The sequence below is a fragment of the Gopherus flavomarginatus genome, chromosome 3 (assembly GCF_025201925.1).
Source record: "Gopherus flavomarginatus isolate rGopFla2 chromosome 3, rGopFla2.mat.asm, whole genome shotgun sequence".
Classification (NCBI taxonomy): Eukaryota; Metazoa; Chordata; order Testudines; family Testudinidae; genus Gopherus; species Gopherus flavomarginatus.
Window position 1 is genome coordinate 169,558,076 of NC_066619.1, and position 13,848 is coordinate 169,571,923.

The 13,848-nt window shown below is 48.3% G+C and overlaps 1 protein-coding gene and 1 pseudogene across 1 annotated transcript; both read left to right on the forward strand.

Moving 5' to 3' along the window:
* The first annotated feature begins 4,978 nt into the window (after positions 1-4,978).
* On the forward strand, positions 4,979-5,695 carry NEUROG2 (neurogenin 2). Its single transcript, XM_050944072.1, has one exon. It carries the CDS (start codon positions 4,979-4,981, stop codon positions 5,693-5,695), a length of 717 nt encoding a protein of 238 aa, XP_050800029.1.
* A 7,363-nt stretch (positions 5,696-13,058) lies between these two features.
* On the forward strand, positions 13,059-13,144 carry LOC127048537 (uncharacterized; annotated as a pseudogene).
* Positions 13,145-13,848: the final 704 nt, after the last annotated feature.

Genomic DNA, 13,848 nt, shown 5'->3' on the forward strand with positions numbered 1-13,848 from the left:
ATCATTGTGCGCCTGTTTCTTGATCACTGCCTGCTTTGGGCTTTTGTTCCTGCAAAGTAGGCTTGAGCCTGGCAAAGGGGCTGAAGCTGAACAGTTTGACCCTTTGGGGACAGTTCATGCAGTGGACAGTAGGCGACATTTCTTTTCCACTCCCCTGGTGCTATTCAGCGCTCTTTGCATAACAGTTCAGCTTCGTTTCATTCGGCCAATTTTTAGACCACACAAGTGCCTCTTCAATTTAGCTACGTTAAAAGAAAGAGAAAAAGCCTAGCTTAGTACATTGGTCTTGGGTCACATTGGGCTCGAACTCGAGGCCGGACTGAAATAGTTTTTTGCCATCACGACCTGAACAAGTAGGAGGCTGGGTTAAACGCAACTAGTTTGGAAAACATGCGGTCAAGCACTTTCCAGTCACTCTTATTGCAGCATTGAAACATCTGTGTTCCCGCATTTACATCACAGCAACTGGAATTGTTTTGCTATGAAGTTTTCTTTCACTGTAGCATCTCCCTTAAATATCTTTTTCTGTCAACTAGACACCATGGAGAAAGATTGAGTTTGGAAAGTTTAAAAGGGCCTTTTGATTTGTAATTGTTCTAACAAAACCCAAAGACTGTCCATGTCCAGTCTATCACTTTTTATACCAGTGACAAATTTAAATAAATCTCTGTAAATGGGGGGGAGGGGTGGATCCAGAAATGTGGAACAACTGATATCCTAGCTGACTCTAGTCTGCACTGAAGATTTTTTCATAAGGTAGAGAGGACACTAAGGGCTGTGGCATGGAGTTGCTCTTTGTTTTACGCTTGCATACGGTTAAGAAAGCATGTAGATTTTCCATACTTCTGAGCAACCATATCAAATATCTTCATTTAAATCACATGCCAGATTCGCAGACACTTTCCATTCAGTCCACTAAGTTTAGTAACACTTCTGATTTGCAATAAACCAGTCAATATTTTACTGATCTGAAAAGAGCATGTACAAGGACTGTATAGGAAGTCTTTCACCTATACAAGTCTTACATGACACTGTATGCGTGTAATATTCAATTGAATTTAAATGTAAAACATTTTACAAAGTGACATTAACGCACAGATTTGGTTTCAGCACTAAAACATGAAAGCTAAAATAATAATGATCAAGTATTTTTCACAAAGAAATTCGGGCACACGCATTATGAAGGACCAAATCACGTAGAATCTGGAACTATATCTGTTGAATATGAAGTTAATTGAGCTGCATTGAGCTTTAAGTAAGTACAGTATCTCTGTGTGTGGTATGTGTAATGGTATCAACATCTAGGTTGTAGGTTTCTCTTTGCGTATTTAGATGTGGGGGGGTGATCCTCCCTCCCAAGTTGCAATAATCGTATTTACAACAATATTCATAGAAATTGATTTTGCACACTGAAGTATGCTGTGGGCTTCATTTGATTGTATATGTCTTTAGCACAATTCATTTCCCGTGTTGGACCGACAGAGACCAAATTTGTTGACCTCCAGGGCATGTTGCAAGGCCTATGTGTTCACTCAAGACTTTTGCCTAAGAGGGTGGTCTGGAGAAAGGGTGGGGGGTTGAGTTTTGGTCCTGGACTGACCAGGGTTTGTTTGATTTGTTTTGTTTTGTTTAAGTCCTTTTGAGCGGATATTGTGTCAGTGTGTTATATTTCACATTGTTTTGAAATTGGTGAACATGTTACTCGATTAAACGAATGGCACATTATAAATTAGAAAATCAACACGTTGCCAAAAATTACATTTCCGTTCATTCCTCTGAATTTCCCTGCTTTTACAAGAGTGAGGGCAATACAAGGCAAGAGTAGATATGTCATCTGATATGTCAGGTATGAAGAGTGTATATGAAACATCTCTGTCAAGCTGCAGAAAACCCTCTTGTTCTCAATCAGTTGTATTGCTTTATTTGTTTATTTCTTTCAGCATGTTGAAACTCTGGCAAAAAAAGGCAGATTTAAGATTTTATTCAGATATGTATTTTAACATCTTACTACAATATGTTGTAATAAAAACTATGCATCTCCAATGCACTTTGTTCCCCAAATAATGTTCCCCCCTTTCTTTCCTCATTTCTCTTGGTTGGTCTTCAAGCACAAAATCCAGCATAAATGTACATGAGGCAAATTCCTTCTTAATCTGTCCTCTCTCTTCCCCGTCATAAACTGGCCTTAATTTCTAAGTTTAGCGTGTTTAAGAGAAAAGCCTTTCCTTGCTTTTTCTCATATTCATTCTAAAGTTGTTCGGAGTTCGCAAACAATGCTAATCATAACGCGCCTTTTATTTTATTTTTATTATGCATTTTAGAGCCTTAAATCACACGAATGGACATGGCGCAGAGAAAATACGTTAGCACAGAAATTAAAAAAAAAAGACGAATCTCGTGCAAACCAGTTGTCATGGATTTATTATTTCCCGTGTGTGTCATGGGTTGCCAAGAAAGGTTTCATTTGCTCAGATCCCTCCAGAACAGGCGGTACATATCTAATCCGCACATGGGCTTTCCAACGATTTCAACAGATCACATTAGCTGCACTTTTCTCCTCTGTATGGCAAGAACGCTTTAGTCTCCTTTCCTTAGAAAAAAAACATTTACATGGTAGCTATTCTGGCAATGGATTCTGTATATTCTTTATATTCTTTTCAAAGTTCCCCCTCTCCAAGCCTGGTTGAATCACTTTCAATTGTATTTATCATCTGAGCTATAGTGTGTCATCATAATTTCATTTCAGGACATTTACAGATGCGAATCCTCCCCTACAGTCCTCCTGGCAATTCTGCTGTTGAAGGATCGTTATCTAATGATCCCGTAGTGTACCCCTGAACCCGTGGCTACAGTCTCTTTAATCCTGCCTCTTCCAATAACCACACGCGCATCCTCTCACCGAGGCACAGGGAAAGGAAGGGAGGGATTTGTTTAGGCAAGCAAGCCAGACGGCAACTATTGGAAGAAGGCAAACGGGGAACTGGCTAGCTGAGCGGACTCTGGACAGCTCCTTTCCTCGGGGCAGGTCTACACCTCGAGCGAAACGCACTGAGCAAGCTAAACTGGGCAAGCACACAGGATGAGGAGCCGGAATGCAGCTCATTCACTGAAGAGCTGGGAGTTATGCCTTGGAGACAAGAGTTCTCCCACCACGTACCAGATAACTGCACGTGAGCTTCCACGCCCCCCGCCTCTATTCTAACACAGCCACTGCCCTGCTCCACACCTGCTACCCTTACACACACGCCCCTCTCCAGAAAGGCGTAGATAATCTTGCTCCAGGCTTGCAACCCCTATCCAGCAACGGACACCTTCCTTCTTCACATCTTTGCGCGCAGTCTCTCCTCAGACACGGACACATAACCCTACTTCATGATCTCCACCACGCACAGCTAAAAACCTCCTCCTCCCCACCCCCATCCAGTACCACACATTAGAGGTCGTTCTACTCCGCCCCCCCCCCTCCAAAACACGCTCCACAGCTCAAGATAGTACTACACCACGCCCACAATATTATTTGGATAGACCTATACGGACAGACGTACTTCCCACCATTGTATCTTTCAGTTGTCGATGTAGGGTGTAAACTGCGGCACAGAACGTCATTGAGTATCAGCCACTGAGCTGCCCTTGTTCTCAGTGGAATCTGATACATCAGCTCAGGCTTCAGCTTTTCTAGCGGTGCGTCTGTGTGTCCCGGGCCGGTACGTCCGTCTCTCTGTGCATCCGAGTCTGCGGGGAGAGGGGGCTGGAGGGGGGTTGAGTTTTGGATACTATAGTCCCCCTCCCCTTCGCTGCCCTCCAGCCTAATGAGCTGCTGAAAGGGAGCAGGCTCCAGCGCGCGTGGCTAGCGGGACTCCCTGATTGGCCAGCTGCGCCTCGCGACCCCCATTCATTAATAAATTAGCGGCACGCTCCAACCGAGCGCGAGGCACCAATCGCACCGCAGAGCAGCCGGGGCTGCACCACACACTTTATGGGGATCAGATAAAAGAAAGACAGGGGAGGGAGGCAAAGGGTGCAGGGGGCTTTAAAAGAGAGAGAGGACAAAAAGAATGAGATGAGTGATGATAAATGAAATGAAAAGAAAGAATAAACCCTGGGAGGGGGAGGGGAAAGCTCAAGGGGCCCCAGGGGTAGATTTGATTGTTTTCTGGGGGGTATATAAGGGGTTTTAAGGAGAGTCGTGTGCCAGACACACAGCCACTGAACCTCAAGCAGCTTCACTTTAACTGGAGTGCCGGGGCGCGTGCCAGCAGCTGGCCCCACCAGGACTCAATCTCATACACCCCACCAACAGAACACAGGTAGAGGCAGCAGGCAACCGGCCCTTCTTCAACTCCTCTTTGGCAAGGCAGCTGGACCCCCGCCCCTATAACCGTGGGACCCTCTCCAGGAGAAGGGGGAGGGGGACACAGACAAATCTGTCTCTGAAGATTGCAGTGAGGGCCAGTGCAGGGAGAGAGCACTCTGCAAAGAGACAAACATTGTAAAGGGGAGCCAAGTAAGTCGCCGGGTCTCTGCTTCAAACTTTGCTCAAAAAAATCCTCAGTCGCTGAGAGCAAAATACCTTGCTGCTGAATCCGGCCGCTTCTCTCTCCCTGCGTGCGGGCCTGCCCCGCTCCAGCTGTTTCAAAGGGAGAGATGTCAGGTTCCTAGCAGAGAGCAGCCGGGGTGGGAACGCATCCCTGCGTTCCTTGGCGGCGCTGGCTGCTCGGAGTTTACTGGCGGGGCTGGAGCCGGAGCGGGCGCGGAGGAGAAGTGCCGTAGAGACCGCGGGGACAACGTGTGCGCGGGGGGCAGGTTGCGGCGCGTGTCAATAGGCGCATGACAGCTCCACGGCCAAGGGTGGGCAGGGAGCCGGGGGGCGCGGAGCTGCCAGGCCAGGTGAGCGCCCCAGTCCTGGGGCGGGCGGGCTGCAGCCCTGAGATGCCGGGACACGGCGTGATGATGGGGCTTCTCCTGCTCTCTTTGCAGGATGTTCGTGAAGCCGGAGAGCCTGGAGCTGCAGGCAGAGGGAGAGCTGCTGCTGCTGCGCCCCGCCTCGCCCTGCTCCCCCTCGCTCACCCCTCTCTCCTCCAGCTCGGAGGAAGAGGAGGACGATGAACTCCAGGCGCGCTCGCCTGCCCGCCCGGCGGAGGAGCAGCAGGCGCGGCTGCAGCTGAGTCTGAGGCGGCACGAGTGCAAGCGGCGCTCCGGCCGGGCCCGGGCCGGCTCCCGGGGGACCAAGACAGCCGAGACGGTGCAGAGGATCAAGAAGAGCCGGCGGCTGAAGGCCAACAACCGGGAGCGGAACCGCATGCACAACCTGAACGCGGCGCTGGACGCGCTGCGCGAGGTGCTGCCCACCTTCCCCGAGGACGCCAAGCTCACCAAGATCGAGACGCTGCGCTTCGCGCACAACTACATCTGGGCGCTGACCGAGACCCTGCGCCTGGCCGACCACTGCGGCGCCGCCGGCCTGCCGGGAGCCCTCTTCCCCGAGGCCGTGCTGCTGAGCCCCGGCGGCGCGCCCGCCAGCAGCCCCTCGCCCGCCTCCTCCTGGAGCCGCACCAACAGCCCCCTGTCCTCCGCCTCCTCCTCCTCCTACAGCTGCACTTTATCGCCCGCCAGCCCCGCCTCGGACATGGACTACTGGCAGCCCGACCAGCCCCGCTACGCGCCGCCTCGCCCGCTGGCCAGGGACTTTATCTAGCAGCCCCCCTCGCCCTGGTGGTGCGGCCAGCCCGGGCCCTGCTGGCGGGGTGGCAGCTCGCTGAGCGCTGGTGCAATGCGGTGCGCGGGGGCTGGGAGCTGGCGGAGTTCCCAGGCGAGATGGGGGAAGGTCACTGTGGATCTGACCCAAGCTGGGGTTAGGAACAGCCCCCGCCCCGCAGAGGAACCTCTGGCCGAGACACACGAGGAGGCCGAGCGCAGGGAAAGGGCTGCGAACAAGGCGGACGCCCAAAGGGACGGCGGGGCCTGTGAATCTGCCAAGGAAGCGCCACTGCGTGATGTGCTCCGGTCACCTTGGAGTCTTCACTGACATGTTAATGTATGACGGAAAAGTAGTTGCGCAGCTGAACTATAGGGCCAGTAACAATATTAGCCACAGATTTGCAATGCCTGGCATCTGCTTTCTTCCCAGTGCTGCCTCAAGGCTGTGGGAATTTCACCTGTCAAACCAAACTTTTCCTCTCTGATGTGCACTTTGTTCAGTTTCCCAGCTTTGTCACAATGCGTTTTTGTCCCGTCCTTCTCGTTCCTGCTCCCTCCCTCTATTTTGCCATCTGTCTCTTATGATTTATAAGGGGGGAAAAGTTGTTTTGTTCGAGACCCAGGTTAGAAGTCATTGTATAATTTGTAGGCTTTGTAATGAGTGAATGCAAGCGTGGAAATTTAGGCTGAACTCTCCCTCAAAAGGAAAAAAATGTAGAGGAAAAGGGGGGGAAAAATCAGGAGGGAGGATTACCTCATGCATTATTTATCTCGACCCTTTAGGGGACGAGGCACTCCCCCATTCTTTCAAGAGATTAAAAATAAATCAACAGACTGAAAACCTAAACAGACACGGAGCATTACAGCGATCAGCCGCACACGTGTTCACATCTATTTATTATAAAAAAGATTTCATGGAAGATATGTATTTTTTGTATATTTCACAGAGTTTATTCTAGTATGTATTTACAGCTGAAGAGCAAAGGGAGTGTTCTTAAGATAAATAAAGTATATAATTTTCATAACTTGTGTAGCGTTTCTGATTGGAATATTTACGTATCATCTGGCAGCAAAAGGGGCGAGTGTCATTTATTGTAACCAAGAAAGTTTAGGGGGCATTTCTACGAGATGCTAAGTGACTTAACCCCCCATCCTCCAAAAGCCCATTCAGCAAAGGAGCTCAGAGTAGGTAGAATAGGATCAGGTGTTATTAATACAAAGACTAGGTATATTTGCGTGTTTCCATGTAGATAACACAGGACAAAGCGATTGCGGTGCTTAGAGACAACACCCAGAAGAAGCGTGTATAGTTCCCTAGAAAGAAGGGCAAGGTGTAGATGTGAACAGCAGACCATAAATAGCGAAAAGCTACTTTTAAATAAATAACTTACATTTTCAAAATAAAAAGTGAAATTAAGTTATTTTGCTCTAAAACTAATTCTACTGGTTTAAGACTTCCGCCGAAATTACATGATTTTACAAAGTTACTGTTAACTCACAATTGAAGAGAACTTGAAAGGTACAGCTAGAAACAGAGCCTTTACCTTCATGACGTTAAATCTTCACAGCTTTATCGTGCTCTGGGTCATACAAATAAATCCACTAGCTTGCACTGTGTGTAAATCCATAGCTGCTGTGAAGTTGGGGCTGTTTGGTCAGTTGACTCATGATGCAACGCTGAGGAAAGCGAGAACACAGCCCTTTTACTAAACCTTGCAGTTAATTTAAATTCAGGGAAAGTGCACTGAAGATTTTTGCCCTGATATTTGCAGTGTCTTTCTACGTGTGGATTGACACAGAAGGGAGTAACGTGTCAGATTCTCATCTGTACAAATCCAGTGAGAAACTGGTTGAAATAGCCGTTTAATCCGATCGGTTTAAATGGAAAGGCATAAGAGTAAATGTATTCGTTTGAAATCGATGCTTTCTCTGTGGCTCAGAGGTTTATGATTTTATACCATCACTATTGTTTCCAACGGACACCGAATTTACCAAACGGAGCCTCGCAGGCAATGATCAGGAAGCCATAGATCCCGTTACACACAGCTATTAATTTACTCAAAACATCTGCGCTAGCAACCCGCTCACAACACGCAAAACTTCTCTCCGGGCTGCATCCTAGACCAACATCATCTCAGCCCAGGAAACACTCAGAAAATTTAGAACAAAATCCTGTTTGTTTTTTGAAGTGATCATGTGTGCATAATCGAATGACTTCAGGACTGTTCTGTGACATCGATAGAGATTAGCTACTTTTTCGTTCACTTCATATGTTTTAGTTTAAGGACAAAATGGGGAAAGAATCAATTTATTCCAGCTTTTTAGAAATTGCTGCTGGGCACGCATAGGAAGTTTTCTTCATCCCAAACAGTGTACTTACTATATACAAGTTTTACAACATCGATCCAGTGCACTGTGAAGGCTGGTGGAGGTTTCTAGCGGATCGATGCTGCTCAAAGAAAAAAACACCCCTTGTAACAGCTGCTTGCGTTGTTCTAAGAACGCCATCGTTCTGTATGTTCTCGACAATCACTTATCCCTCATTTAATCACGTCCACTTATTTAATGCACACGCGCGCGCGCACACACACGGCCCAGAAAGGAACTACCCATTTAAAATCGCTAAATATTAAATGATTCCGTCCCCACTACAATAAACTATTCAAACACACACCAACATGGACCTATAGTCTTCAGTGCTACTGAGCAGGATTTCAGCCACAAGGAGAGTATTCTAGGGATAGTGTGAAATAGTAGGTCCCCTGCAGGCTGTCACTACCCCCTTGCTTGCTGTACAACTGAAGGTTCTTAGTCAGACGCGTAAGTACGTACACGTGTGTGTGTGTGTGTGTGTGTGTGTGAGAGAGAGAGAACCCAGAATGTAGACCTGAGAGATGCGCATCTGAACATATAGCTAGGTGATAAATATTATGGCATAGCCATTCTGGTCTTTTTGCGTGCATAGACCTCGTTTCTATTCACTGCTGAAGTTGCTTTACAAAAAAAGGAACAGTCTTGGGAGACGTTATATTGCTGTTTTCCTTCGCGGCGGAACAACTATGGAATCTATGTCTAGATCCTCAGTGGCATCAGTTTATGAAGCCAGAGTTTTGGGCTGATCGCCACCCTGGCAGCGCTTTTTATTCACTTGGGAGCGCTTGCAGTAATTGGTTGTGCGTAGATGACTAGAAAGTCCCGACTGGATTTTTTCCAAGACGTGCCATGTTAGGGGTTTGTTTCTCTGAAAGCAACTAACTGACAGAAATTTGGGGGGTGGGATCTAAACTAAGTGCGAGGCTTTGGCCCAGATTCTGCCCCCTTCACTGCCGCGGTGTAGTGCCCGGCTCCAGTCCTTCGTTATTACTCTCTAGACGCGAAAGGAAACAAAGTGGAGGGCAGATCACGCGGCCCCGTTTATAAGGAAGAGGGTTTACGCTACACAAGCCTTGGGGCCCCATAAACCGGCAATAATCCAGCCCCCCAGATCGCCACCTAAAGCTGGAGGTGAAGGATGGAGAAGTGGGCAGAGGCAGGTACCCGAGCTCGCTCCTCTTTTATCGACTTTGACCGGCCCTGGCAGGGGGGCGGGAGCGGAGAGCAGCAGCTTGAGCCCTTGTCTGAGCACACGAGTCCCGCAGAGCGGGGGCACCTCTGTGTGTGAAGCGTCTGCTCAGAGAGCCCCCGAGCCGAGCCAAGGAACAGGATCTACACGGGGCTGTATGGGAACGATTCACCCTGGGCGATCTCAGCCCAGGTCGCTAGGGACAGCCAGCATATAGCGGTTGGGGTACGTCTACTACACTACAGGATTATTCCTATTTTACATAAACCGGTTTTGTAAAACAGATTGTATAAAGTTGAGTGCAGGTGGCCACACAAAGCACAATAATTCGATGGTGTGCGTCCATGTACCGAGGCTAGCATCGATATCTGGAGCATTGTACTGTGGGTAGCTATCCCATAGCTATCCCATAGTTCCTTCAGTCTCCCCCACCCATTGGAATTCTGGGTTGAGACCTCAATGCATGATGGTGCAAAAACAGTATCAGGGGTGATTCTGGGTAAATGTCGTCAGTCATTCCTTCCTCCGTGAAAGCAACGGCAGACAATCATTTCGTGCCCTTTTTCCCTGGATTGCCCTGGCAGACGCCATAGCATGGCAACTATGGAGCCTGTTTTGCCTTTTGTCACTGTATGTGTATTGGATGCTGCTGACAGAGGTGGTACTGCAGTGCTACACAGCAGCATTCATTTGCCTTTGCAAGGTAGCAGAGATGGTTACCAGTTGTTCTGTACCGTCTGCTGTGCCATTGTAAATTGGTGATGAGATGATGATTGTCAGTCATTCTGTACTGTCTGCTGCTGTCATGGGTGCTCCTGGCTGACCTTTGCTAAGGTTGGCCAGAGGCGCAAAGACAAAAATGGGAATGACCCCCTGGGTCATTTCCTCCTTTATGTTGTCTCATAGAGTCAGTCCTGCCTAGAATATGGGGCAAGTGTACTAGAGAGCACAGCTGCTCCATGTCAGGTCTCACAGAAATGATGAGCTGTATGCCATTCTAGGGGGTGTTCCTGCAACAACCCTATCCATTGCTTCCCTCCTCTCTCAATCCTCTTGGGCTACCATTGCAAGGTCCCCCGATTTGTGTGATGAAGTAATAAAGAATGCAGGAATAAGAAACACTGACTTTTCAGTGAGATAAAATGAGGGGAGGCAGCCTCCAGCTGCTATGATAGTCCAGGCAGTACAGAATCTTTTCTTTAGACATGAAAGGGGGGGAGGCTGATGGAGCTCAGCCCCCAGTTGCTATGATGAGGACAGTTACCAGCGGTTCTGTACCATCTACCAAGAATGACCAGGAGTCATTCCTATTTTTACCCAGGTGCCCCTGGCCGACCTCACCTGAGGCCCACCAGGAGCACTCATGGACTGACGATGATGATGGATAGCAGTCATATTGTACTGTCTGCCACCAGGGAGGGGAGAGAATGCTGCTATTCATTGCCGCAGCACTGCATCTACCAGCAGCATGCAGCAGACATAGGGTGACATTGAAAAAAGTCAAGAAACAATTTTTTTCCCTTTTCTTTCACAGGGGGAAGGGGGCAGTAAATTGACGAGATATGCCCTGAACCACCCGACAACGTGTTTGACCCTACAGGCATTGGGAGCTCAGCCAAGAATGCAAATTATTTTCGGAGACTGCGGGATAGCTGGAGTCCTCAGTACCAGGGCCGGCTTTAGGCGAATTCCACCAGATCAGGCCCCGCACTTAAGAGGGCCCCACGCCCAGTGTGAATTCCTTCCCTGGCTAGAGGCGCCTTTTTAATTTTTACTCACCTGGCAGCACTCTGGGTCTTCAGCAGCACTTCGGAGGTGGGTCCTTCGCTTGCTCTGGGTCTTCGGTGGCACTTTGGCAGCAGGTCCTTCAGTGCTGCCGAAGACCTGGAGCGAGTGAAGGACCTGCTGCTAAAGTGCCGCTGAAGACTCGGAGCACCGCCCGGTGAGTACAAGCCCCATGTGTTTTTTTCATCTTTTTTTTTTTGTCATCCTTGCCAGGGCCCCGTCGAAACTGTTCGAATTGGGCCCCACACTTCCTAAAGCCGGCCCTGCTCAGTCCCCCCTTCCTCCCTCCGTGAGCGTCCACTTGATTCTTTGGCTTTCCGTTACGCTTGTCACACAGCACTGTGCTGTGGACTCTGTATCATAGCCTGGAGATTTTTTCAAATGCTTTGGCATTTCGTCTTCTGTAATGGAGCTCTGATAGAACAGATTTGTCTCCCCATACAGTGATCAGATCCAGTATCTCCCGTACGGCCCATGCTGGAGCTCTTTTTGGATTTGGGACTGCTTCGCCACCTGTGCTGATCAGAGCTCCACGCTGGGCAAACAGGAAATGAAATTCAAAAGTTTGCAGGGCTTTTTGTCGATTTGCAGCCACACTAACCCTAATCCGATATGGTAATACCAATTTCAGCGCTACTCCTCTCGTCAGGGAGGAGTACAGAAACTGGTTTAAAGAGCCCTTTATATCAATATAAAGGGCCTCGTTGTGTGGATGGGTGCAGCGTTAAATCGGTTTAATACTGCTAAAATCGGTTTAAAAGCGTAGTGTAGACCAGCCCTGAGATAGGCGGAGGAGCCGCTGGGCAATAGGTCAAAGCCCAGAAGTAGTCGCAGGGCCTATAGCTCTGGTTCACTTTCAGCCTTAAGCAGCACAGCTCTCAGCAGCCAGTCTATTACCAAGACAGAGGGGGGATCTGATACAGGCTGAGTAATTACCCACACTTCCAGCCAAGAGTCCTCCTCCTCTTTAAACGTCCCAAGAGGGGATCCACTCGCACTCAGTAAAGCCTGCTAACTCCCCTGACCTCGGTGGCGTTACCTCCAGATTTATAGCACTGTCACTAATTAAAATCAATTGGTCCCAGTGTCATCCACCCTAGAGAACTGGGTGACTTCTGGGGACAAACACCTGGAACTCTTTACAAAAGTGCCAATCCCCACCAAGGAACCGGCACGGATAGACCTATTAATTAAATAAAATGCGCAGCCCATGAATTTGCCCAATGCCACGAGATCCTGGGAGTGTGAAACCAGGCCCTTAAAATGCAGTCCCCAAAGAAAAATGTGTGAAAAGAGAATTAGTGAAATTAGGTTAGCCCAATAAAACTTGCGGGGTTCTCTCCCCCCACCCCTCCCCGGCAGCCTTGGGCTAGAATTGCTATCCGGACAGATCTATTGTTTCCCACCCTGGCAGGGGGTTATTGTGGGATAAATAATTCTTTTTAAAAAAGTGGGTATTTGCATAATCACTGCTTTGATGTGGCCAGCAATCTCAGGCTGGGTCCCCCCAAATCTGCAATTGGCCTGGAGGCACAAAACAAGACCCACTCTCTCAGGCCACTGAGCGTGTGGGGCAGCGCGTCAGACCAGCTTCACTTTCTTCTTCTTAACCATCCCCTTTAATAACCAAACTCTAGGAATGCAAAGAGAGGGGAATAGTGCTTTTCTCTCTTTTCAAACCAAGCCCCACTGACTCCATTGTCCCACCAAATCTCTCTCCCACATGCACTTTTAAAAGGCTCGCGTGCTTCTATCCCCCCAAAGGCAAAGTTTTCTCCCTATTAAAGGCTACCACGCAGGTGTGATGAGCAACGCGCCCAGTGATTAGCATTTCATTATTCTTTTCTGGGCTCCTTCCAGCTCTCAGCAAGGCAGCACAGGACTTGGAGCAGGACATTTCTTCTCCCTGTTTATTTCCAGTCTCCAGGGCCTTGTTCATGGGCTAGATGAGAGAGCACCTTGTCCTAACAGGAGTAATGGGAATAGACGCCATGCACTGGTTAGCAGTAGGGCTATACTCTGGTTTCTTTTCATATCATATAAATCTTTCGTCTTTTACTAAAGATTTCCATTGAGAGGAACATTTATGAGTTTCTAGGGGAATGGGAAAACATTAACATAACATAAGAACAGCCATACTGGGTCAGACCAAAGGTCCATCTCGCCCAGTATCCTGCCTACCGACAGTGGCCAATGCCAGGTGCCCCAGAGGGAGTGAACAGAACAGGTAATGATCAAGTGACCTCTCTCCTGCCATCCATCTCCATCCTCTGACAAACAGAGGTAGGAACACCATTCCTTACCCATCCTGTCTAATAGCCATTAATGGACTTAACCGCCATGAATTTATCCAGTTCTCTTTTAAACTCTGTTATAGTCCTAGCCGTCACAACCTATCATTACTTTACAAAGCCTGGTTTGGGGGGTTCCTTATGAACCAGAAACTTGAGGCGGGTCCTTCAAAATGCTCCAGATTCACCTACATTCACTCTGGTAATAAGACAGATCAGATCAAAGGTGAACATACATATGGATTTGAGTGGAAACCACCATCAGCTGTGTCCAGTTCTCGAAGACACATTTCAGGAAGGATGGGGACAAATTGGAGAAAGTCCAACGAAGAGCAACAAAAATGATTAAAGATCTAGCAAACATGAGCTATGAGGGAAGATTGAAAAAAAAGAGGGGGTTGTTTAGTCTGGAAAAGCTAAGAGAGGGGACATGATAACAGTTTTCAAGAACATAAAAAGGTTGTTACAAGGGGAGGGGGAGAAAAATTGTTCTTAACCTCTGAGAATAGGACA